This window comes from Hemisphaericaspora subhashii (genome assembly GCF_019202705.1).
Source record: "Hemisphaericaspora subhashii strain CBS 10753 chromosome Unknown scaffold84, whole genome shotgun sequence".
NCBI lineage: Eukaryota > Fungi > Ascomycota > Pichiomycetes > Serinales > Debaryomycetaceae > Hemisphaericaspora > Hemisphaericaspora subhashii.
Genome location: NW_026057244.1, coordinates 20,156 through 44,062, shown reverse-complemented (window position 1 = coordinate 44,062; position 23,907 = coordinate 20,156). Strand labels below are relative to the sequence as shown.

Here is a 23,907-nt window from a genome sequence, read left to right as displayed (position 1 = left end):
TTGGATACTATATTCTACAAGAACTAAAAGAACGAGACTACAAAAGCGGTTTACAATGTCTCTCATGTGATATAATAATCTATCAATATTTTCAACAAAATAACTAAACAAAAAGAACTAAATACCCACACAAAATATACCCTCTTCCTTTCCTTTTCACGCCACTCTACTTCTTCTTAGTCTTATCAAAAGCAGCAATATGAGCCATAGATTGGTCCACTTGAGTATGCTCATGATCAGAACAATTCATAACATGACAGGTCACATTTCCGGACCCAGTTTCAATTCGTTGATCAACAGTACACATATTTACACTATTCAACCAATCATCCTGCATAATTTCGTCAATAGTGATACGACAAGCAGGTGCCAATTCAAGCATTCTTCCAATCAAGCCACGGCAATCTTCAGGTAATGCTAATAAAAGACGATCAGGACCTACTTCAGTGGAAGTTTGGTCTTTGGGTTGATCACCTCCAGTAGCACCATTAGCACCGGCAGCATGAGCGGCACTTGCATCCACTTCTTCGAGTGCTTCTGAAATATCACCAAGACTACTTAACCCTCCACCGGAACTATTAGTAGATGATTCAGTAAGATGATCTTGTGGAGTTCGTTTCAAAAGTTCAACAAGTGGTGTAATTACCAGATCTGGTCTAGCAGCGAATAATTTAAAACTTGGATCGGATAATTTGGGTACTTTCCAAGGGAATTTTTTCAATATCATACAACAAAAAATAATTGCCACTGACCAAACATCAACTGGTCTTGGATCATATTTGTTAAACACACAAACTTCAGGGGCAAGATATGGATCAGATCCGACAATACCTTGAGCTTCAATTAATGTTTTGGTGAATGGGTATGAAAATACAACTGCGGAACCAAAATCAATGATTCTTACAATACCTCGATTATCAATCACACAATTATCTAATTTTAAATCACGATGAGCTAAACCAATAGAATGTAAATAATGAACCCCGGATAAAACTTGTTTAAAACAACAATTAATTTCTTCTCGACTCATCTTGTTTGACATTACAATTGCAAATAAATCATAATCACAATATTCCATAACTTGCAAAATCCGTTCATTTTCATAACAAATTTCAACAGTTTCAATAATATTTGGATGCTTTAAGGTTGATCCAATACAATATTCACCGGTGATCTTTTTGGCATAATCACGTTTGGATTCATTAGGATATTTAGCTCTAAATTCTTTAACTGCAAACACTTTCTTATCTGAAAGTCGACTAACTAATTTCACCGCACCACCAGCACCAGCACCTAAACTTTCACCAAACTTACTATATCTCTTTGAGAATGGGAGTTGTTGTGCTGGATTCATAACTGTCAGTATTGATTGTCTACGTTCTTGATAATTGATCTTATTCTGCAATGTGTTCGTACGTGTCATTGAACCGGGTCCGTTGTAAGTACCTGGAGATTGTGACATTGAATTATTGGATGAAGTAGTAGTAATGGATGTATTGGTATATGAATGCCCACCTTGAAATGATGAACTGACCGCAACAGGACTTGGAATTGTCATACTACCGGAATTCGATCTTAAGGAAGCGGATAAGTTTGAAGGTTGAACTTCACTTTTACTACTTGATCTTTTAAAGAATCGTTTCAAGTTCGACATTGAACCTTGTCTTGCTGGTGGAACGTTTGATACTGATTCGGATGATGAAACTGAAGATGGCGAAGTGCCCATCATTGTTGGAGCCTCTTGATATGAATTATTATAAAAATAACCTAAATCAGTAGTCGAATCTTTTCTTGGTGCTTTACTCTTCAGTGAGAAAAAGAGTGACAAAGATGATTGTGATCCTGATCTTTGTTGAGAACTGGATAATTGAGCAGCTTGTTGTTGTGCTTGAGCTTGTGCTACTCTTTGTTTTGAAATTATAAATCTTGGTTCTATCGCTGAAGAACTAACTTGTGGAGATTGAATATGAATTGATGAAATAGGTTGACCATTTGGTAAATTGGGAATATGTGCAGTTGATCCCAGTTCATTATTAGAATAAAGCGAACCTTCGCGATTCATTGCAGCGCCACCAGCAGGTGATGTGATACTAGTTCCATTATTGGCGCTTGCAGAACTTATACTTCCATTTTTATTCCCACCTGGTGCAGAGTATGGAATTGATGAATATAAACTTTCACCACCAATGTAAAAGCTTGAATGAGTGCTTGAGTTATTCTTTATAATTCTTGGACTTGAAGTTGATTTTACATCTTTATTTTGAAATAATTGGTTTTGTGAAAATGAGTTTGAATATTGCCTTGTATATGGTGAAGTAGGAGTCATAGATGAAATGGATGGAACTTCATCATGGGCACTGCCAATAGTAAAAGTACCATTGGAAGTGTCTTTCTTCATGGGGACCGCAATCGAGGTGGCGCTAGTAGAAGTAGTAGTTGCGTCGCCGGTTGATACAGCAGTGGTAGCTTTTTTGTTCAATTCTAAGGATAATCCTGAACTAGAAGCTTTTAAATTTTGTGATAGTATGCTATTATTGGCAGATGCTTTCTTATCCAAGGACACTTCGGATGCATTGTGCGAAATTGCAGGGGTAGAAGCTAAACTTGAAGTAGACGATTCCTGAATAAGTCTAGTTAATGAGGAGATCGTTTGTTGGTTGGTGTTTCCTGATGCTGGGCTGCAATCAAGGGAAGTTAAAGCGTCCTTGAAGCTAGCTGGGCTATCCGGGATATTTTGGATGTTTGTCATGGTGTATTTTTCCACTATACTCATTTAATTTTGGAATATAAAATAACTTGCGATCTTTTTTCTCAATGAAATAATGATTAAAGATCTGATAAATAATCAAATGAAACTGGTGGATCCCTTTGGACTTAAATTGAAATCTATTTCGGGGGTTCTTTGATGATTAGGGTGAAAAGAAAATGCTTAACGGGTTAATTCTTGTAGAAAGTGTCCGGTTTTTTTCTTGTTCGAAATTCTGAACCATTTCTTTTTTTTTTCCTTCCAACGAAAAATGGAAGATCGGAACAACAATAATTAATAGGAGATTTTATTTTTAATATCGGCAATAAAATTTTTAATGAAATTTAATTTGTTTAAGATAAATAAAATTTCAGATAAGCACGTGATCAACGGGATCAGATAGCCACAATTCAACCACTTTCATCATATTGTTCTACTATGAAAACAATATCCAAACCCTAGTAGAGATCTATAATCTTTGTAGTCGTAGGTCAATAGTCTAAATCTCATATGGCGTGTTAATTGATTAGCGTCATTGTTTATCTTTATGATTTTGATTTATACTTTTTTCTTGTTCTTTTTCGGGGTATCTAATCTTAATTACAAAAAAATTAATTAATAAAATCTTTCCTCTCCAGCATCATCTTATTTAAAGGTGGAATGATTTTTTTCTATCATTGCTTCATTTTCTTATTCTTGTTTACAACAGATCATGTGTAATCTATTCAATATTCATTAAGGAGCCCCGTTTGCACTAGTAATGGTTACATATTTGAAGCAAGAGGTCTCCTCTTCTTCCACCACCAATTTTTGGTGCCTAACGCGCGTATTCCTAATTGAAATAAAAAGTGGGGGAATTGTTCATTCAACAATGCCGCAAAGACCCTGAATCAGATGGAAGCGCTGGAATATAATTATATTAATGGCAAACTTGATACTATCCGTATAATATCCTTCCCATATATGAGTGGATAGATAACCAATGTAATTGTGATTAGATACCTAGTTCTATAATCCCTATTCCAGCTAATGTTGAAATGTTCTCCTATTCAAATTAAGTACCAAGAGCACGTCGCCAAAGTATACCCCGCTAGAACTAAGATTATATTAAGTCCCCCTAAAGGAGCTTTCTGTAATTCAACCCGAGGACAACTACGCTCACCATGGGAGGTACCTAACGACCATAGCATACATAACTCAGGGTTCTACTTACAGGAAGCGTTTAACCGTAAGGCAGTTTTTTAACTTTTCAAAGAGTGACGCTGATGTGATGCTACCTTTTCATTCTTGGGTGTCGCTTGCCATCTCAAAACGGCAATATCAGTAACCAATAGGAGGTAATCGATTTCAAACCTGATCATTGAATTTTCTTAATTTGTAGCATAACATGACGACTGAATAAATTTAGGTTTAAAGTTTGTGATTTGGAATGACGTGCGGATATACACTACTCTCTGTGTTTTCCGACGTTACCTTACATTAATGAAACCAAGAAAACTACTGTATACTACTTGGCTATCTCTTTGGGGTATTCTCGGTCGAACCTTTTGAGTGCTGTCGCTGACGTTATTGACTTTATCGTTTGCTTGATGCGTGACTCTATTCAACTGGGTGTCAACAATTACTTCTTGGGGATCATTAACTTGAGGTAAAAGTTTATCCAAAAGTGTGGTAAGGGCCCATATCCATCTAAGTATGTTAGTAGACCCCCCTAATGATGTCTACATACTTTTTGTGACATCATTACTGTTAATTTTAAAGCGTAAAGAGATAAAAGTTCTAAAGTTTTTTGCAACACCTTTTTTTCAGTGTGTTGCCGAAAACGAAGTAAATTATCAAAATACATTTCATGCCCAAACCACTCATTGCTATTTGTTCTATTAATATACACACATGCTACATAATTAAGTCTTCTTTGACTTCCTCTTCTTAGCTCCCGACGACTTACTCGATGAGCCAACTTTTACATCTTTCATATTCTTTAATGCATCATCATCAGGAAACAATGGTAATTCTTGACTACCTTGTGATGAACCGCTTGCAATTCCAATTTGATTCCTTAATGCCTTTATTTTGTATTCCAAATCTTCAGTGGTTTCTGGTTTTTTAGTCAAATCACTCTTTTTAGCTATTTCGGCCTTTTTAGCCAATTCTTTTTCTTCTTTAGTTTGATTTCTATTACGTTCAATTGCTGATGCCGTTTCTAATTTCTTAATTAATTCTTCTGTCTTTGTGAATAATTCCTGTTGTAATTCACGATCATTATATTCTTTTCTGATTTTGGTTAATATCTTACATTCTTGAATTAAATTCCCACCTTCAACTTTCATAAAAATGGGTGCAAATAATGCAAAATAAAATGATTGTGCCCCTTGTTCTAAACTCTTAAAGAATAACCACCAAATAGGATATAATATCAAATAAATCACCAAACCCCAAATACTTCCCATAGAAATAAATCTTCTAGTTGAAGGAGATCTTAACAAACCCGGATTTACCAAATTTATCCTCACATTACAAGGAGCAAGATCTTTTCGTTCATACTTCATCAATTGTTCCTGATATTCCCTAGCAAACAACCCAAGCAACAACTTCGACATCCCATACAATTTCCAGGGTTCTGATTTCGGATATCTCCTCTTCTCCCATCCTAAATCATCCATATCCAACTCTTGAACCAACCCTTGCAGAGAACAAGTCGCAATCAAAATCCTAACATCTCGACCAGGAGGTTGCACTCTCAAACTAGGACCCAATAAGGTCAATAATTGAAAATGAGCTAAATAATTTATCCCAATCTGTCTCTCAACCCCATCCATGGTAATCTGCCTTTCTTTTCCCCGGGGGATACATTCCGCCGCCAAACAAATCACTCCATCCAATCTTCTTGGTGTCGCATTATCTAACCACCTCGTAACGAATTTTCGAATACTATATAATGAACTCAAATCACATTCTTCAGCATAAATTAATCCATTATTGGTCAGATCTCTTATATCGTCGATATATTCAGCTAGCCACATATCGTTGGTTTTTCTAGTTAGGAGGATTAATTGTGCCCCACGACGAGCTAGGTCACGGGCGATGTGGGCGCCTAGTCCACTAGTTGCCCCAGTCATGATGAAGACTTTTCCGTGCATGTCACGTTCCCAGGTGTTGGAAGTACCGGAGAAATAATACTTGAGGAGGGCGATGGTGAGGGTGATGGGGAGGATTGTGGGGCCGTAGGTTTTGAGGGTGGGCCAGTAGGGAATGACTTGGGGGCCGTCTAGTACGACGCTGCTTATGAAATCAACTGGCATGTCTTCCTAATTAGATATACTATTTTGATGATGAGAGGTAACAATCCCAGATCTCATCAATTAAATCTGGTTGAAATTTTTCTGAGTGTTGTTGAAGTTGTGGCGCTGCCAGTTTTGAAGAAACTGTTGCTACTAAATTAATTTTTCACTGGGCATCTCATCACTATATCAATCTCATCTCTTCTTAAAAATCCGATATCTAGATTCCAGAACAACAACAACCAGCATGGACGAATCAGTATTCTACATCTCCCAAGGCGATCCAGCCGACAAATCCTCCCAATCATCCCTCGCCCACGCCAGTTCAATCCATACCTCCCACCACCACATCTCATTCCGTCAAGCCGACTCTCCTTCCAATGGTGCCTATCTTACAGGATTCGGACCCGGTGAGAGATTGTTCACCTGTTCTGCCACCAAAGCTTTGATTACGGTATATTCCTGGGGCAAGGAGGCTCCTGAACAACGTATCCCCATCCCGGAGGCATTGTCTTGTTTGACTGTGATTGACCATCCCCAAACTGGGAAATTTTCAACAGTGCCGAGGTTTAGGATTCCCTGGTTGTTGGCGGGTGGGAGTAAGACGGGGAAGATATATATTTGGGAACTTAGTTCTGGAGATTTGGTCTGTGTGAAGGAGGGGCATTATCAGGGGATTACGAATATTAGGTTTGATAGAGGTGGGAGTTTTTTGGTGACGAGTGGACAGGATGGGAGGTGTATAGTTTGGAATACGGCTGATTTGGTTAAGAAAGTGAAGAGTGAGGATGGTGGAGTGAAGCCGTTTTATCAGATTACGGATAATACATTGCCCATAACTGATATGGTTATCAGTGGTGGTGGTAATGATTTGAGATTATATACTTGTTCAAAAGATAATACTGTTCGTGTTTATGATATAATGACAAAACAATTATTGACGACTTTTATATTATCAAATCCAGTTGATAGTTTAACTCTTGATCCTGCAAATCGGGCCATTTATGCCGGATTGGAAAATGGACAAATTAGATCTATTCCATTATATAACATAAACCCAAACACGGGAGTATTGGAAAGTATTGGTGGGATGAATAAGATAATCACCGTTGAGAATGATCCAAATTTGAAACATACCTTTGTCCAACATCGGTCTGATGAGGAGGGATCAATGATATCGGTTACGAAATTGTCAATTTCTTTAGATGGGACAAGTATAATATCTGGTGATTCTAAGGGAAGAGTATTTGTATCTGATATCGTTACTAAGCAAGTTATCAAAGCTTTCACTCCCTGTCCTAACAATTCACCAATTTCATATCTTGCCGTAGCGACAATACCTGGTGATTCTGCAACTGGATTGGGAGCAAAGAATTTAGATAAGAAACATAGAATGATCCCACAATTCAAGAGAGTGTTAGCAAGTAATGATCCAGTTGATCATCAGTTGTTTTTAGATATTCCTGGGGATGTACAACAAGGAGAAGACGATTCTTTTGAAAATTGGTTAAAGGAGAAACAAAATGAAGAATTAGAATTTAGAAATTTGTCAGGCGTAGCTTCAACTGTGAAACAATTGGGTGGGACAACTTCTAGTGGTGATAATTCCAAAGTAGTTGATCTTGAAGAGAAGTTGAAGAAGGTGGCTGATGCTTATTCTGAGTTGAGAAATAAACATGAATTACTTATTAAGGATCATGCTAAATTACTTGATAGCATTGATTCAAAAGAGTAGACTTCTCTCTCTTTTTTATAGAAATAAGAAACTTGTATAGTAGAAATAGATATATCATATTGCATTGCATTGTCGTTTGCGGAAGAGCCTGTAGGTTGAATTGTGGTGAATTGTGTTCCATGTAATATTTGCAGCAATTGAATCGTGAGAGATGGCCATCGCATAAAATTATATTTTTTTTCTTTCATCTCATAATTTTCAAATTTCTTCAATACACCGAATAGATATTTATCACATAGAACAAGACATCCAAACAAACTACATACTATAAACACAATGTCAGAAGTTGAAAAATTATCCAAGAAGCAAAAGAAAGCACTTGGATTCCGTAAATCAAAAGAAGAAAGAGAAGTTGAAAAACAAGAAAAACAACAAAAACGAAAACTAGAAGATGAAACACCCGAGGCCACAGCCACCCAACCATCTACAACTGAAGAAGGCGGGGAATCACCCGCTCCTAAGAAGAGAAAAACCAGAAGAGGTAAGAAAGGAAAAGGTGTAAATGAAGGTCGTGGACCAAGATTTATAGTATTTGTCGGAAATTTACCATATGATATCACCCAAGTTGAATTAGTATCCCATTTTAAGAATAGTAATCCTGATAGAATTCGAATTAGACAAGATAAAGGGATTGCATTTTTGGAATTTGATAATGATACTCAAGAGATTCAAAGTAAGATGGAATTAGCTTTGCGTATGCATCATTCATTATTAAGGAATCGGAAAATAAATGTTGAATTAACTGTTGGTGGTGGTGGGAATAGTGAGAATAGAATACAAAAGATTAAAGAAAAGAATGAAAAGATGTTGGAAGGGAGAAAGAAGATGGATGAAGTGAAAAAGACGAAGAAGGCGGAAGGTAAGAAGGTGGATAATAAGAAATCTGAAGGTGGAGATGATGATTCTTCTGCTCCTGTTGGTCGTCCTTCTGGGATACATCCATCTAGAATGAAGTTACTTAGTTAGGAAGCTTAAACTTTAGGTTATTTTTTTCATATTAATTAACCACATCTAACATATACAGAAAGTCAATGAACACAAAACTTTGTATCTTTTATCGTAAATAATTGATTGTCCTCATAATATACACATAGGGTACCTATAATATAGTACACTTCTTTTTAATAACTCTTTTCTTTCTAGGAGTAGTATTAGTTCCTGAAGTATCAGAAGATAAACCAGGTATTCCACTTACATAAGGCTTTTTAGATCTTGGAGGTTCCAATACCGCTCTAATTGCAAAATCAAAAATCTCTCGAACACCAAATTGAGTTGCAGCAGAACATTCCATATAATCGATTGCTCCAATTTCCATTGCTAATTTTTTACCTTGTTGATAAGTGATTGGTTTTAAACCATTTGAATCTAATTCATCTAATATACTATAATCATCTCTTAAATCAAGTTTTGTACCTATTAATAAAATCAATATATCTTTTGGACAATGATGTAATATTTCAGGTATCCATTTTGATCTTACATTTAAATAAGAATCAGGATTAACTATTGAAAAACATACTAAAAAGATTTCAGTTTGAGGATAAGATAAAGGTCTTAATCTATCATATTCTGATTGACCAGCAGTATCCCATAAACCTAATTTGATTGGTTCTCCATCGATCATTACAGATGCAGAATAGTTATCGAATACAGTAGGGATATAATCATTAGGGAATGTATTTGTTGTATATGATATTAATAAACAAGTTTTACCAACTCCACCATCACCAACAACAACTGCTTTAATACTTCTCATTTTTTTAACTGTCTATATGTGTGTGTGTTTGTCTTTTGTATGGTTTAGATACTTAGTAGTAGTAACTGTGGGTATGTGTGTGTGTATATGACAAAAAGGAGGTAGTGTAGTTTGTACTTATAGTAAGTTGTAGATTACTGTTAAATTGATTTTATTGTTGAAAAAACTGAAATATATTTAAATTTAAAAATGTACAAAAAAAAAAGGTTTGGTGAATTTGCTTTTTAAGGGAAAAATAAAAAAAAAAACGAATTCGATAAATCAAACTTTATATTAAATTTTAGTTATGGGTATATCGTATATTCGTCCTTTTAGTAACCTGAGGCTTATTAATTACTTTAGAACTACTATTCTTTAGAGAATACATACGTCTATTGTTTGTTAGTTGATCTTGTGTATCATTGGGGTGTTCTTCCGTTGCTCTGGCCGCTCTGTCTTCTAACAGCGCATGATGATCTCATTCACTCTCTCTCTGTGTATTATGTGTATGTAATAATTGTAACACTTTTTTATTTTTCGTCTAATGTCTCGGCAAATTAAAATATTTATTTTTTTATTTCTGATTTAACTTCAAATTGATTGATTGAATTTAAAGTGTTACCATTCGGTTGTAATTGTCAAAACAACTTCAAATCTGAAACACACAATATCTTTTTATGGTAATTAATTAAATGGTGTATCACAATACGAATTTAATAGAAACTGAGACGCTTTGTGTAATTATACTAATTCTTTTTCAATAGACCTTAAAATGGAAACTCACCGTACAACAATTGTTTATAAAGAGTAATTATAATAATTATTTGTAACACAAAGCATAAACTAACAATTAACAATTCACAATCAGATTGTGTGTAATTATTTATTGTAAATTGTGCCTGGCGATTACTAATAATAATGTCACAAATGTAAAAAAAACTATGGCTTTTGTCATTTTTGAAATTAACCTTATAATTATAAACTATACATTTCATTAATAGGGGGCCAATTGTAAAAAAAGTGTACTCTAACTAAAACATATCATTCTACAACAAATCCATTTTGATTACAGAATTGCTAACAAAACAAACTAAACGGTAACTAATTATCACTATGTATGTACGTACTGTATATATATATCGTACGATCTTATTATAGTACGATTTTTAACTTACTGGAATCTCTCTATCACCAAAACAAAAAAATAAGAACATGACATTTTGAGATAATAATAATAATATCACTTTGTATTTCTTAAGACAAGCAGGCTAGTAACCAACTCTTGTATCTCTAAGTTTTCTATAGAGCCATACTATTTTCGGTCTTAAGAACAACAAGTTCCTTTGAAATTAATCTGGTATCGCTGCATTCCGATAATGTTTCACTTAATAAAAACAGATGTGTTGTTAGTCCCAATGTCTCTAATACAATGGATCGACTATACCTGACACTTATGCAAGATTTTCATTCAACTATGCTAGATTTATTCTGTTGGGACATTACATGAATAGGTTAAATTGCTATACATTTGTTAGTCATATTTAAGAGATTAATTCAAAGACAATTCTTGAAACATTTGTTCTCAAGTGTAAATGTCCAGGATTTAAATCTTGAGTGATTATAAATGGGTTTCAGGGGTTGTTCAAGACTGTCATTGATACTTGGCGATATGTCAAGATTCATCCCCTCTTTTTGGGGGAGTTGCTTTCACCGTATAAGCATCTTCTATTGTAAAACAGATGCTATGAATACTTAATTGCATGATAAGAGATACCTAAAAAGTTTGCAATCGTTTCTCGAAATGGTATAATAAATCAATCTTCATCCCACACAATCAATTGATTTGGTCTTAAAGTTAGATTCCTCAAGGCACTATCTAGTTTCACCCCTGATCTTAATCTTCTTATCGATTCTTAGATATTTCTTTACAAATCTCTTGTCCTTTGTTGTTTTATTGTACCAAATCGACAAGTTTTGCAGCCCCTACCTTATCAGTAGGGTGCTACCAGGTGAATTTTAATGTTTCAACATTTTTTTCTTGTTGTTTAGTCTCTGGGCACGACTCTTCTATCTCGCTAATTGTTGTGAACTGTACGGCATTTAGATATTGAAACAAGAATATCCCGGGGTTCCTCTTCCACATCCACTTGAATTGTGAAAACTCGACAACTTTCGAGGGTTTTTCTATCCAATTCCTTTTCATTCCTTACCAAATTGATAATCATCTACAACTGAACAAGATGTTTACTCAAGTTAAAAAAAGATTCTTTCATCAATCACGTCCAATCCTTGCTGATTTTTCCCATGTTGTCATTGGGGGTGGTGTTGTAGGTACGGCAGTTGCAGCTGAATTACAATTACAACCAGGAAGTAATGTTCTTTTATTAGAACAACATGGTGCCTTGGGTTCTGAAACTACTTCGAGAAATTCTGAAGTTATTCATGCTGGGATTTATTATCCAAAAGATACATTAAAAGCCCAACTTTGTATTAAAGGAAAACAAAGGATTTATGAAGCGTTTGAAAAAGGACATTTTCAAAGTGTTCAAAAATGTGGAAAATGGGTTGTTGCTCAAAATCGAGAAGAAGAAGAATATTTATTTGCAATTTTTAATAATGCAAGAGATTTGAATGTTCCTGTTACTTTATTACCTAGAAATCTTGCTATGAAAAAACATCCATTAATTCATGTTGGACAAAATGTATTAGTAAGTCCAACAACCGGGATTCTTAATGTTCATGATTATGTATTATTCCACGAGGGTAGATTTGAAAATGCCGAAGGAACCATTTCCTTAAATTCAAAAGTCACGGCATTAGAACGTGAAAACAATGAATATAAAATCACCGTCCAAGACACCGAATCTCAAGAAACCACCACCATCACTTCTGAAAATCTCATCAATTCCGCCGGATTACACGCGGCAAAAATCTCAAATATGTTATTACCCCCTTCACTCCATTACGAGTATCATTTCGCCAAGGGGAATTATTATAGTTTTACCCCTGAAACCCCAGTGGGTAAAATCTCCGATGTATTAATCTATCCTTGTCCCAATCCCAATGCAACCTCATTAGGTACGCATTTAACTTTTGATCTTGGGGGACAAATCAGATTTGGACCCGATATTGAATGGTTAGATACCGAAGACCCCGAGCAGATTGATTATACTCCCAATGCATTGAATTTACCAAAAGCGTATGAGGCGATTAGGAGTTATTATCCTAGTTTACCCGATGGGTCTTTAAATCCTTCTTATTCCGGTGTGAGACCAAAAACTGTGTCTAAGGCTATTAATGAAGGGATTTCGGTGGATTTTAGAATTAAACAAGAAGAAGGATATCCTGGGTTTGTTAATCTTATGGGGATTGAAAGTCCGGGGTTGACTGCTGCTTGGGGGATTGCTGAATATGTTAGAGATATGTATTATAAATAATCTTAGAGAAATTTTTGTATTGTTGTATTTATTGTATATCTAAAAATCTAGACCCGTTCATTTCTTTTGTAATTACCATCAATTGCCATACTCCCCAGTCCGGTTAATATCAACAAATTTTTCGTCAATAGAAAGAGTTGAACATGTAGAATAACTCCGGGGGATCACATTTATAATTGAATGAAAATCTATTTGAATAGAACTAAACTCTTCAGTATTGAGGTGAAGTCATAACGGAGGCAACTATCAAATATCAGTATTGAAGTTCAAACTTGAAAACTTTTGCTTAATATATATCTGGATCACAATGTCGAAGACTCTGATGAGCCAAGTGACGACACCTTTGTGCTCTTCGTCAAAATCTTATGGACTTCTTGTAATAAACTGCATATATTGTTTATCTCTACAAACCTAAACCCAATTTTCCTACATATGTCTTCGTTTTGAATCACCATCAATTCCGTCTTCTCCAGCCCTCTTCTTATCATCTCCTTTCCCTGGCAAATTCTTCGGATCAGTAGCTCTAGGACTCTCAATAAAATAATCATGCAATAAAGCTTGAGTCGAATCACACCGTCTCGAAGGATCCAATTGTGTCATACAAATCAACAAATCAAGTGCCTTTTCCGTCGCTGCACTAAATCGATTTCTCAATTCCTGTTTCGAAGGGGGTGGATACAATTTCAAAGAATTATACAAAGGTAAACTCGACACATGGGGCCAGATTTGTTCCGTGGGAGTTCCTAATGCTCGGAATGTCACATCTAATTGATCAATATCATCCTTGCCTGGTAAATAAGGGATACGTAACATTAATTCGGCAAATATGATCCCAATTGACCAAATATCAATGGCACCAGTATAATGCTTTGCTCCAAATAAGAGCTCAGGAGCACGATACCATCGTGTAACTACGTTGGATGAAAGATCTTCACTGGCATTTCCGAGGGATCGGGCAAGTCCAAAATCAGCAATTTTTAATTGTCCATCAGGTGCAATTAATAAATTATTTGGTTTTAAATCTCGGTGTAAGATGAAATTTCGATGACAATGATGAATTCCTCGAAGTGTCATCAATAACCAGGATTTTATATCTGACGATTTGAATACTATTGATTTATCTTTAATTAAAACTTCTAAATCACAAGGTAAGAATTCCAATACTAGATTTAAGTTATTTGTGGTAGAAAAAACATCAATCAATTCGATGACATTGGGATGTCGAAGCTCTTGTAAATATTTGACTTCTCGAAGTGCTGACATATCTAATCCATCTTTGAATATTCCCGTTTTGATCTCTTTGATGGCAATCCGTCGTTTGGTGGTGATTTGATGCCCAAGGTAAACCACGGCATATGTACCTTCCCCAACTTTCTTTTCTTTTGAGTAATTCTGGGTAGTGGCTGGGGATTCACGAGCTTTGTTGGATTCGGGTCGTCTAGTTGCTACTGCTGCTGTGGACATGATTGCTGATGGAAATGAGTAGTTTGATGATATTTGGAGTAATTTTCTGTCTCTGCAAATTTTACTATGACTACTCGATGTCGCATATTATAATTCTGAGAAATGTCGTTTCTGGTTGCAGAACGACATATATCTATGTCGATTGCAAAACTTTCAGTTTCATTTACTTAATTATTAATACTATTACAATTGTTTATAATTATGACTTATGCAACAACAAAAAATACAAACTATACATATTATATAAATGCAGTAGGGTTTCCAAAAAAAACCCTATATAATTCCATTCACACATTCCCATTGGGCAAACACATACCAACTAGTCCCACTATCGCCAATGACCAACCCACGATACAATCCCGTCTCCAGACATTTGATATTTGAAGAATAAACCCCATATGGTTTATCCAAATCCGTATTCTCTTTATTCAATTTAAAATACTTCCCCGAGGGTGATTCGATAACTAATTTGAATTCTTCATTTGTCACCATCAATTCATCTAATCCTTGAGAAGGATATTGTTCAATTTCAAAATTATATGATGTCTTAACAATGATTTTATTAGTTTGAGGTTTTATGATATATAAATCATTTCGTTGACTTTGTACCGTTGGGAACCTTTGGACGAATTTGGTAGGTTTATGAATACCTTGATGATATAATGGGATGACTACTGATAATTCATGAATATTTTCAAAATGTTTTTGTAATCCCTTTGGACCGGCAAAAATTTGCAATACCCCAATGGATTCACGTTCTGGTAAGATGGCTTTAATTTTGGCAATTCGTTTATGTTTGGTCCATTTGATCTGACAGAGACTGAGATCATTGGTGGTGATTTTGGCGGTTTTCACAAGGGTGAATAATTCAACATCTTGAGGAATATCTAATTCCAATTCAAAGAATTCCCAATCTTTTAATCTTGTTAATGCATTGTTGAAATTACGGATTGATAAATTGTTTTTATAGAAACCGGAATATGTTCTAGGTAAATAAAATGCAATATTTGGATCAATGGGTGGCATGACATGTTGTAAATCAATAATAGATGGGATATGAGTAGATACTAAACTTAATGGTTCTGATAAGAAATAGAATTCATTGAACTTGGAACGTAAATTACAAACAGATACATGTTTGAAATTGTAGATATCCAAAATTCGGAAATTTCCATCAATTAAAATTGATAACCAACAGTGATTGATAACATATTGTTCATTATGATAGAATTCATTGGGTTTCTTCCAAAATCCTAACACAACTTCCAGTGGGATTCTCAATGCATCTAAAATCTTCTTGAATAAATAATTGAGTTGATAAATGGATGCTTCTCCTTTGTATTGAACTTCGGTGAGTTTTGGTTTAATTGTCAGAATTTTGGATGATTCCTCGATGATTCTAAATTTACAAAAATGTAATAAGATACATCTAATTTGATTAAGCTTCGAAGTATGAAATTTAGTCGAAATATCAGAAATCATGTCATTTAAATCGGAATTGATAGAATAACTTTCCATAAATTTTTCCACTTTAGAATATTGCATCTCATCAAGTGTGAATTGACCCGCAACCCCAGTCCGAACTTCGGCATCTTCGATAACTGTCTCATTGGTATTGATTTCCGAAATAAAATCCAAGGGTTTCACAATCAAACTACCTTCTTCTCTAACAACACGTCTCGTTCTACCTTGCTTATCCAGTGTAGTTAAAGAATTCATCCGATCAATGTCCATTTTAAAAGCGGTCATATCAATTTCTTCTTGTTTCTTGAACCTCTGTTCAATTGGGTGGTTTAATGCAATATCGTCCGAGTTAGATTTCTTTAACAACTTCTTAAAGATGTTAGGATGTCTTGATTTCTTATCTTGGAAAACATGATCCATTGTTTCTTTTGTACCTGTAGGAATACGAAATTCTGGTTCTTGGGGACTAGGTCCATCGTTTTGTTCGTTTTCTTCAGCTTCCTTCTCTTCTAATGACATCCCATTCATTCCTAATTCACTTTGACGGAGTTGTTTCTCATACTTGTGTCTCATGAAGGAGCCGGCACTTGTTGCACTCAATTCGGATAAGTTCAATACATCACTTTGTAATGACTTGATTGAAGCCTTCAATTCTTCGTGTTGAAGAGCCAATCTTTGAAGATCCTTCTCAGTTACATCTATCTGACTTCCACTTCCATTGAATGAAGCTTTCTGAAATAACTGATTCTCAGTTTCATAATTCTTTCTGATTGGTGTTGCATGCTTGGGTGGTGGTGGGGGAGGTGGAGATTCCTCTCTTTCAGGTGAGGCTGACCCATGATTGCTTCTTATGTATTGGCGATTATCGTCATATTCGTCATCTTCATAATCCTCGTCTGTGACCGATCTGGATAGTTTCTTACTTAAGTCGTCACGAGAAGGGTATGGTTTCTTGGAGTCCTCATTACTAGAATATGAGTCAATTGATGGGTTATTGTCATGTAGATGTTTTGCAATTGGACTTTTCTTCATTATAGATGATCTTTCTAATTGTTTCAACTTTTGCAATTCATATTCTAATTGGGCTCGTTTTCGAGAAATTTCTTCGAAATCATTTAGGATATCGTCTTCTTGTGGAATCTGACCACTTCTATATCCACCATTTGGAGAATGTTGGCGCAGGCCATATGGTTCAGCGCCTTGTTGATAAGGGGGTGAAGAAATTTGGGTACCATTCCTCGGTGTGGTTAAATCAGCATAAGATTGTGATTTTGGGTAATGTTGTTGAGAATTATTTTCTCGAGGCACAAATGACTGAGATCTACTATTCTTAATCCTTACGTCTGGTGAACTATAATACTTCTCGTGCTGTGAGAATCTTTTGGAATCGGACTGAATTAACCTAGGAGTTTGGGTGAATGAACCGTCATCTACCTCAACGTCTCGTAACATTTCTTCTTGCTGTTGTTGATACGCCATTTTATTCCTAGGATGATTGATAATTGACAGCATGCATTTCTTGGATCTAGTGGCCTTGGTTGGAGTATACCCGGTTGCTTTGAAACTGTTGTCAAAACTACCATCAGCCTCGTATTCAAAAGACATGTTTGGATTGTTCAATGGGTTAGGAGGTGGTTTTGAAGGAGTCAATTTGTTCAACAATGTCTGAGGGGTACTTCCATTGCTTCTTCTCATCCTTGGATCGTCTTGCAATGGCTGTTGTTTAGTTGGAGTATTGAATCTAGAATTATTCAATGAATTGTTGCTGGAAGAATGATTCAATCTATCTTCTATGATTTCAACATAATCTCGAGGGAAAATACCTTCAGCATTATTTCTTCGTAACTTTCCACTCCACCAACTTTCATCAACTATGGAATAAACTTCCACCACTTCGTTTTCAATAAAACCGAGATCACCTTCTTCTTCTCCTGCCCAAGACACTATTGTCTTTACTTTGAATGGTAAGGCAGGAATTGACATGCGAGGATATATGCAAAAGATTGGTTAAAAGAAGCAGAAAATGCCAGAAAAGCGTCAATCTGTTTTCTATAAATAAGTGAAGCTGACAAAGAGACTGAATTGAATCAGAGACAGAGAGACAAAGAGATTGGATCAAGAACGGTTGTAAGAAAATGTATGTGAATTTCATCTGGGTGTTTTTTTTCTTCGAGAGCTTGCTGCTTTCCTAATTGGGAAATATGTAAACAACTGGGTTATATGCAGTACAGTTTTGATCTCACCTAATTTATTCCACACAAGGTATCCTACTTCCAATGAATCAACCACTCTTCCGCCCTACGACCCCTACCGATCCTACATGATAAGGTACTTACTAGAATTGTTATCTTGCTGTCTCGACGAGGTGCCTACAAGAGATTTCCACTCTTTCTTGCCTGGATTTGCGATTCATTGAAATCGATATAGAGTAAATTGTAAAAAACAAACTTTCCAGAGACTTCTTAAGTCATTTATTTATGGGATGGGAGAATATTATCTATTTCCACTAATCTAAACCAACCAAAGAGGTTGTTGAATAAATAATCTATTTTTAGTCTTTTTTTTTGAAGAATTGCTGCAAAAAAAAGCATGAAGAAAAATAAAATGCTACAACCTCAGAAGACTTCTGTCACTGTCCAACACACTATAACAGAGATCACTCTTAAATTGTATTGCCCTTCCATAAAATAAACCCAACATATCGTCACAAAAACAATGTCCTGTTACTTTAATTACCAAACGAATGCCATTGTTTCGAACCTCAATTCGTCCCTTTCAAGCGGTATATAGTCTCTTCCTTGCCCGTAGCTCTGTCTAGTCATGAACTAGTATTAGGAATAAAGCACAATAAATGGTCTGTACATTCCAGAAGAAGCTCTTGAAAACTGGATCTAATTCTATCAATAGAAAGCAATTTTAGAGTTTTAATTGGAATCAGAGTGTGTTTGCGAAATTGGTAAACTACATAGAGTTTCGGCGTTAGACTCTGATTTTCTGAAAGTCATAAGAATCAAATTTGCTTTGTTTGTGGATTGATGAAGTAAGCGGGGTGGGTGACGTGATATGTTCCTGGGGCATCGATATTATTGGAAAAAGATAAGAACATTATTTTTTTGGGCTAAGTGTCATTTTTTTTTGGAACCTTATTGTTTCCCAATCGGTGGTTCAGCCGCACTATCATCTTGACATCCTTAAAAATCACATTGCAAATTAAAGAACTTGAAATCTACTTCAATTGGAAACCAAAACAATGACGTTCAAAACCAAAAGGACGAATACGTTAAAGAGACATAAGGACAATTGGACTGATATCACTGATATTAGAGCAGAACTTAAAGAACTTCGTGAAGAAATACATGAATTATCAATCACTTTAAAGTCGCATATCAAGCAGCCCGCCGGTATCTTCATGCTTCCCGATGAGGTTGTTTTAATTGCTTTACAATATGTTAATCAGATGGATGTATTCAATTTAGCATTGACCCATAGACGATTTGAAAATGTTTGCAGAACTAAATTGTTTCAATCCATCTATGTTTATGATGATGACACCGATCAAACTATAACGATAAATATTCCAAAGAGGATATATACCGATTTCTACATAAATAACACAATTGTAGGGCTGCGTAGGTTCCTTAATATGCTTTCAAGTTTGTATTGTAGACCTAGTCTCATACAACATATAATGCTTGAGAATGACAAGTTCATCTCAACTTCAGCCTTGGATATCATTGTCAAGGCATCCCCAAATTGCTCAATTGTATTTGGTCACATTTCTTTCCCCGACACTGAACTTTGGATCATAAACAGACAAAATACAACTAGATCAAAATATCATTGGTTAAGAAATGATCTGGAGTATGAGTTTCCTGAAGATTTTGTACCTTCCGTCAAACATTTGGTCATCGACTGCATAAATCTGTATATAATGAAGAGCTTGAATTTCAAGCTGGTGAAAACTGTTAAAATCAATCAATTCCCCTTTTTGGGGATTCCAGCACAGGTAGTAACTCGTTCACAGATTTCGTCTGCAAATATTTCAACTCCGGCGCTATTAGAATATTTTGATGTTCTGAAGATTACTCAATTACTGATAACTAATCGCTGTCGGACACATTTGGATGATGGTTATATTAAAGTACGTCCTGTGTCCTTCCGATCACTTAAAATACTACAAATCGACTTATTTATAGATTCTATGATTGACTTTATCCCAGGCTTGTTCATGAATTCTTTGGAGGAGCTTTATTTTGGATGCGATGTCCGGCAGGCTAATAAATGTTTTGGATCTATGCTTAACTGGCATAAAGGCTCTTTGAAAGTTTTGGGATTCTCGACTTCAATGGACAAGAGAGGCTATCAAACTGGCTGTCTGTATTGGATGAAATATTTATATTGTTATGCTGATTTCGCAAGAGTTTTAGAACGTCATTTGAATATTAACTTAGTCGATTTCCCATTGTTGGAACAGGTGGTAGGAGATAGGCAAGTTTTAGTTGTTGATAGACTACCCAGGGAACCTCGTTTGGTTCCTCTTGAATTTCACAACTCTAAGCACAATGCAACGCGTTAATAGCTTGATTCGTTGTCCTCCATAGTCTGGTGTCTTGAATGAAATTAAAGCTGTTGCAATTTTAGATTGGCAAACTTTGATTCATTACAGTGATCCTATAAAAGTAACGTGCGTAACGAAGTTGTTTAGAAAAGCAAAAGAGTAAATTGTGTTTTCGTATCCATTTAATACATATATCTCTAACAAAATTATGCACGCCAATATTGTGCCAAACTATGTAATCTATCAATAACAACTGGCAAGAAAGCATTCACACTATCATTAATCAAATTCTGGAAATGTAAAATCGATTCTTCTTCACTCATCTCCAAACAAAATTTTTCTTGTACTTTTTCAATACATCTAAGCGGATCAATCTTTATATCTGGAATATTAGCGTCCAACATTAATCCAAAAAGATTCAAAATCAACTGGGAATTTTTACGGAGGGTGCTATATGTCACAAAACAATAATTCTTAAAAATATTATAATTCTCATGTGTTAATCCTCCCATTCCATCAATAATTTGAATAGGCAATTTCATCAATGGTGGGAATGGTTTAGGATCTCGCCCAAGTATGTATCCGAAATCAGCATGCCAGAATTTCCCATTCGGTGATAATAATAAATTATCTAAATGACGATCACCAACTCCTAAAATATAGGTGATTACACAATATCCAGCACATGATTTTACATAATTATCCATTAATATTGGCGAAACTCCTAAATCAGAAGTTATGGCAGGTTTGGGTAATGGAGGTGAACTAACTTTTCCAGTACTTGAATCAAGAATACTCTTGGATGGGGAAGGGTGGAGTTCTGGCTGTTGTTGTTCTTGACTATGTAACTTCAAATAGTTAAGTATTCCATTGCTGTTGATAGTCGCAGTAGCATTCAGACTTGGACGGGAGGCTACGACTTCATTAGGATAAGTTCTCGACAAGATCAGATCTAAAGTTTCATTCGGCACGAATTGGATCAAACCTGCCACGGGTGATGTTGCCAAAATTTTATAGGGAGTTAACTTTAAGTCCAAGTTTTCATTCTTTAATAATTGATCCATCAAATCAATAATTTGAATAACCAATTGATCTTGTCGTAAATCATCCCCAATCTTGAACATCATAGGGTATTTGCCATGCTTGCTACTCCTCTTTCCGAATATTTGTGAATGATGATGTCCACTTTTCCTCTCAACTGTTTTCAACGTAATTTTTAATGGTGCTAAAGAAGATTTAAAAACCGCAGATTCTTCTGGATAACATCCACATACCATAATTGAGGGATCTAAAGGTAACGGGAAAGGCTCGGGGAATTTATTCAATTCATTTGAAGAATTAGCTAAATACTCTTTCAAGAATTCAGTTTTTCTCATCGTCGCCTCATTCTTTTTGAATGAAGATCGTAATAATTCAACCAAACCAGTCAATTTCTTAATAAACCAAATTTGTCGCTTTAAATGTTTATAATATGGTAATTTGGATTCTTGACAGTGATTCTTGAGACTCTCGATATATGTGTTTAATATAACTGAGTAGATGGAGGATTCGTCGGGTGAAGTATTTAATTGATCTTCATTCTCAACTTTAACATACCAATAAAAGAAATTACCTAATTTCTCATTGTCAATAGATCTTTCAATTAGGAATTTAGCCAACGGAGATTTCATGGGATCAATATCACTACCGTCAATTTCTTCACTTTCACCAAGAACCAATGTTGGATCTTTAGTTCGTTGATGGGTTTGTTTAGATGCCGCCAGTTCATCAGCAAATGGCAATCTCGTTCCATAAATCATAGCTTCATACTTGAGAGCTTGAACCAATTGTAGGAGATATAATTGTAACTCATCATTATTTGCCAATCTCAATCTCTCAACTGCCAATTGTCGCAAATAATTTACATTTTTGAATATCTTCATAAATTTCTTTTCATTCTCTTTTAACTTTGAATCTTCGGAAGTATTAGAACTGGAAACATAATAAGTTTTCCCCAATATGAATGGATTAAAATAGTTCCCCAACAATTCTAAACTATCTCCAATTGTTAATTTATCAATTGTCCAATAATTAGGAACAATTTCTTTAAAACTATAATCTAATTCATAGGCATTTTCCCAATTTATAGATTTTAAAAACTTAAGTAAGAATGATTTAAATACCGGATCGGAATTATTCTTACTGCAATAATATCTAAACTTCCAAATTAAATTCTTTTCATAATCTATCAATTCAATATTTGAAGATTTGGTCAATATCTTCAATAGCTCTTGTCTCAATGACGGGGTAGGTTTTAATTCTTTATCTAAGATTGAGTTGTATGTACTTATATTTCTCTCCAATTTATGATACTTTAATTCGATTGGATCGAGAGTATTTGAACCTGGGTTAGTATATGCTATTCGGGTTGATATTTGGAAATCTGGATCATATACTTTCACCATTGTGGGGTCTTGAGATGTTGACATCGGGATATCAATTGAGTTTATAACAATACTAGAAGTCGGATCGGGCAAGCTAGCATTAGTAGCAGTTGTTGAAGCATCGGTCATCGGGGTAGATACTGGTACTGTATTATATAGTATATCAGAATATACGATTGGTAATTCAAAATTGGGCAACTCGACATATAAATAGTAGGGAAATAAATCGTCCTGGTATTGCTTGTCTGACGGCTTTCCCAAATGGTTTAGACTTGGTAATACTAATCTATCTAGCCAATTCAATCTTTTAAAATCACCATTTTCAAATTTAATCAAGTCTTGTTCTAATTTTGTTAATCCTTTCAAATCGCCGTATTCGATAATATCTCGTTCTACTATTGATTCTCCCATGTAGATTCCAAGTTTTTGAGAGCCCTTTCGTAAGGTGCAATTCTCATGATTAAATAATGATAAATATCCAATTCCGAAAACGGATGGTTTTGTATCTATTATTTCATATATGGTGAATTTCAAATAACTATTAATTGATATTTGATTATATTGAATTGATAACTTTAAATGTTGATTCCAATTTCGATTATTAGTGAAATGTTTATAATTAGTTTGAACTGGTGGACATATCAAAACATTATTGTCATATATACTCAATTGCACGTAAAGATCTGCATACTTGTGTATTTGACTTAACTTCTTGAATACCGATGGATCTTCGAATCTTTCAGAAACATTGACAATAGATGGCGTTGTTGATGATGTTGCCGTTGGTTGTAAATAACAGATCTTGATTATGATTGATTGTGAAAGATCTTTCGATAAGCCAAATGTATTTGACAACGTGAGTGAGTCATTGGTGGTTGCTGCAATGGTGGTCATTACAGTTAGTCGGTCTCTCTCTCTTTCTTGAATAAGCTTGAATGGTCAACCTCTCTTTATCAATGAGTATAATAGGAATTAGGATAACGGACGGTCGTGTAAAATGGTCAAAATAATATATCAGTTGCACGTGATCTAAAGGTCGGGTAACACCTGAGTCAATACAAAGC

General features: G+C 35.2%; 9 protein-coding genes across 9 annotated transcripts; 4 read left to right on the top strand and 5 right to left on the bottom strand. All coding sequences in view use genetic code 12, as the record gives it.

Annotated features, from left to right (window-relative positions):
- Positions 1-166: 166 nt before the first annotated feature.
- On the bottom strand, positions 167-2,773 carry NPR1 (serine/threonine protein kinase; the record flags this gene model as incomplete). Its single annotated transcript, XM_049405696.1, has 1 exon — positions 167-2,773. One exon carries the CDS (start codon positions 2,771-2,773, stop codon positions 167-169), a length of 2,607 nt encoding a protein of 868 aa, XP_049264720.1.
- Positions 2,774-4,650: 1,877 nt separating this feature from the next.
- On the bottom strand, positions 4,651-5,769 carry J8A68_001993 (putative oxidoreductase; the record flags this gene model as incomplete). The annotated part of the gene is made up of 1 exon (XM_049405695.1): positions 4,651-5,769. The coding sequence occupies one exon, from the start codon at positions 5,767-5,769 to the stop codon at positions 4,651-4,653; it is 1,119 nt and encodes a 372-aa protein (XP_049264719.1).
- Positions 5,770-6,274: 505 nt separating this feature from the next.
- On the top strand, positions 6,275-7,762 carry J8A68_001992 (WD40 repeat domain-containing protein; the record flags this gene model as incomplete). The annotated part of the gene is made up of 1 exon (XM_049405694.1): positions 6,275-7,762. The coding sequence occupies one exon, from the start codon at positions 6,275-6,277 to the stop codon at positions 7,760-7,762; it is 1,488 nt and encodes a 495-aa protein (XP_049264718.1).
- A 276-nt stretch (positions 7,763-8,038) lies between these two features.
- On the top strand, positions 8,039-8,728 carry NOP6 (Nop6p; the record flags this gene model as incomplete). Its single annotated transcript, XM_049405693.1, has 1 exon — positions 8,039-8,728. One exon carries the CDS (start codon positions 8,039-8,041, stop codon positions 8,726-8,728), a length of 690 nt encoding a protein of 229 aa, XP_049264717.1.
- A 133-nt stretch (positions 8,729-8,861) lies between these two features.
- On the bottom strand, positions 8,862-9,518 carry RAC1 (Rho family GTPase; the record flags this gene model as incomplete). Its single annotated transcript, XM_049405692.1, has 1 exon — positions 8,862-9,518. The coding sequence occupies one exon, from the start codon at positions 9,516-9,518 to the stop codon at positions 8,862-8,864; it is 657 nt and encodes a 218-aa protein (XP_049264716.1).
- A 2,219-nt stretch (positions 9,519-11,737) lies between these two features.
- J8A68_001989 (uncharacterized protein) lies at positions 11,738-12,934 on the top strand (the record flags this gene model as incomplete). Its single annotated transcript, XM_049405691.1, has 1 exon — positions 11,738-12,934. The coding sequence occupies one exon, from the start codon at positions 11,738-11,740 to the stop codon at positions 12,932-12,934; it is 1,197 nt and encodes a 398-aa protein (XP_049264715.1).
- Positions 12,935-13,360: 426 nt separating this feature from the next.
- Positions 13,361-17,845, bottom strand: J8A68_001988 (uncharacterized protein; the record flags this gene model as incomplete). Its single annotated transcript, XM_049405690.1, has 2 exons — positions 13,361-14,462; positions 14,715-17,845. The coding sequence occupies 2 exons, from the start codon at positions 17,843-17,845 to the stop codon at positions 13,361-13,363; spliced, it is 4,233 nt and encodes a 1,410-aa protein (XP_049264714.1).
- A 1,267-nt stretch (positions 17,846-19,112) lies between these two features.
- On the top strand, positions 19,113-20,438 carry J8A68_001987 (uncharacterized protein; the record flags this gene model as incomplete). Its single annotated transcript, XM_049405689.1, has 1 exon — positions 19,113-20,438. One exon carries the CDS (start codon positions 19,113-19,115, stop codon positions 20,436-20,438), a length of 1,326 nt encoding a protein of 441 aa, XP_049264713.1.
- Positions 20,439-20,626: 188 nt separating this feature from the next.
- On the bottom strand, positions 20,627-23,737 carry VPS34 (phosphatidylinositol 3-kinase; the record flags this gene model as incomplete). Its single annotated transcript, XM_049405687.1, has 1 exon — positions 20,627-23,737. One exon carries the CDS (start codon positions 23,735-23,737, stop codon positions 20,627-20,629), a length of 3,111 nt encoding a protein of 1,036 aa, XP_049264712.1.
- Positions 23,738-23,907: the final 170 nt, after the last annotated feature.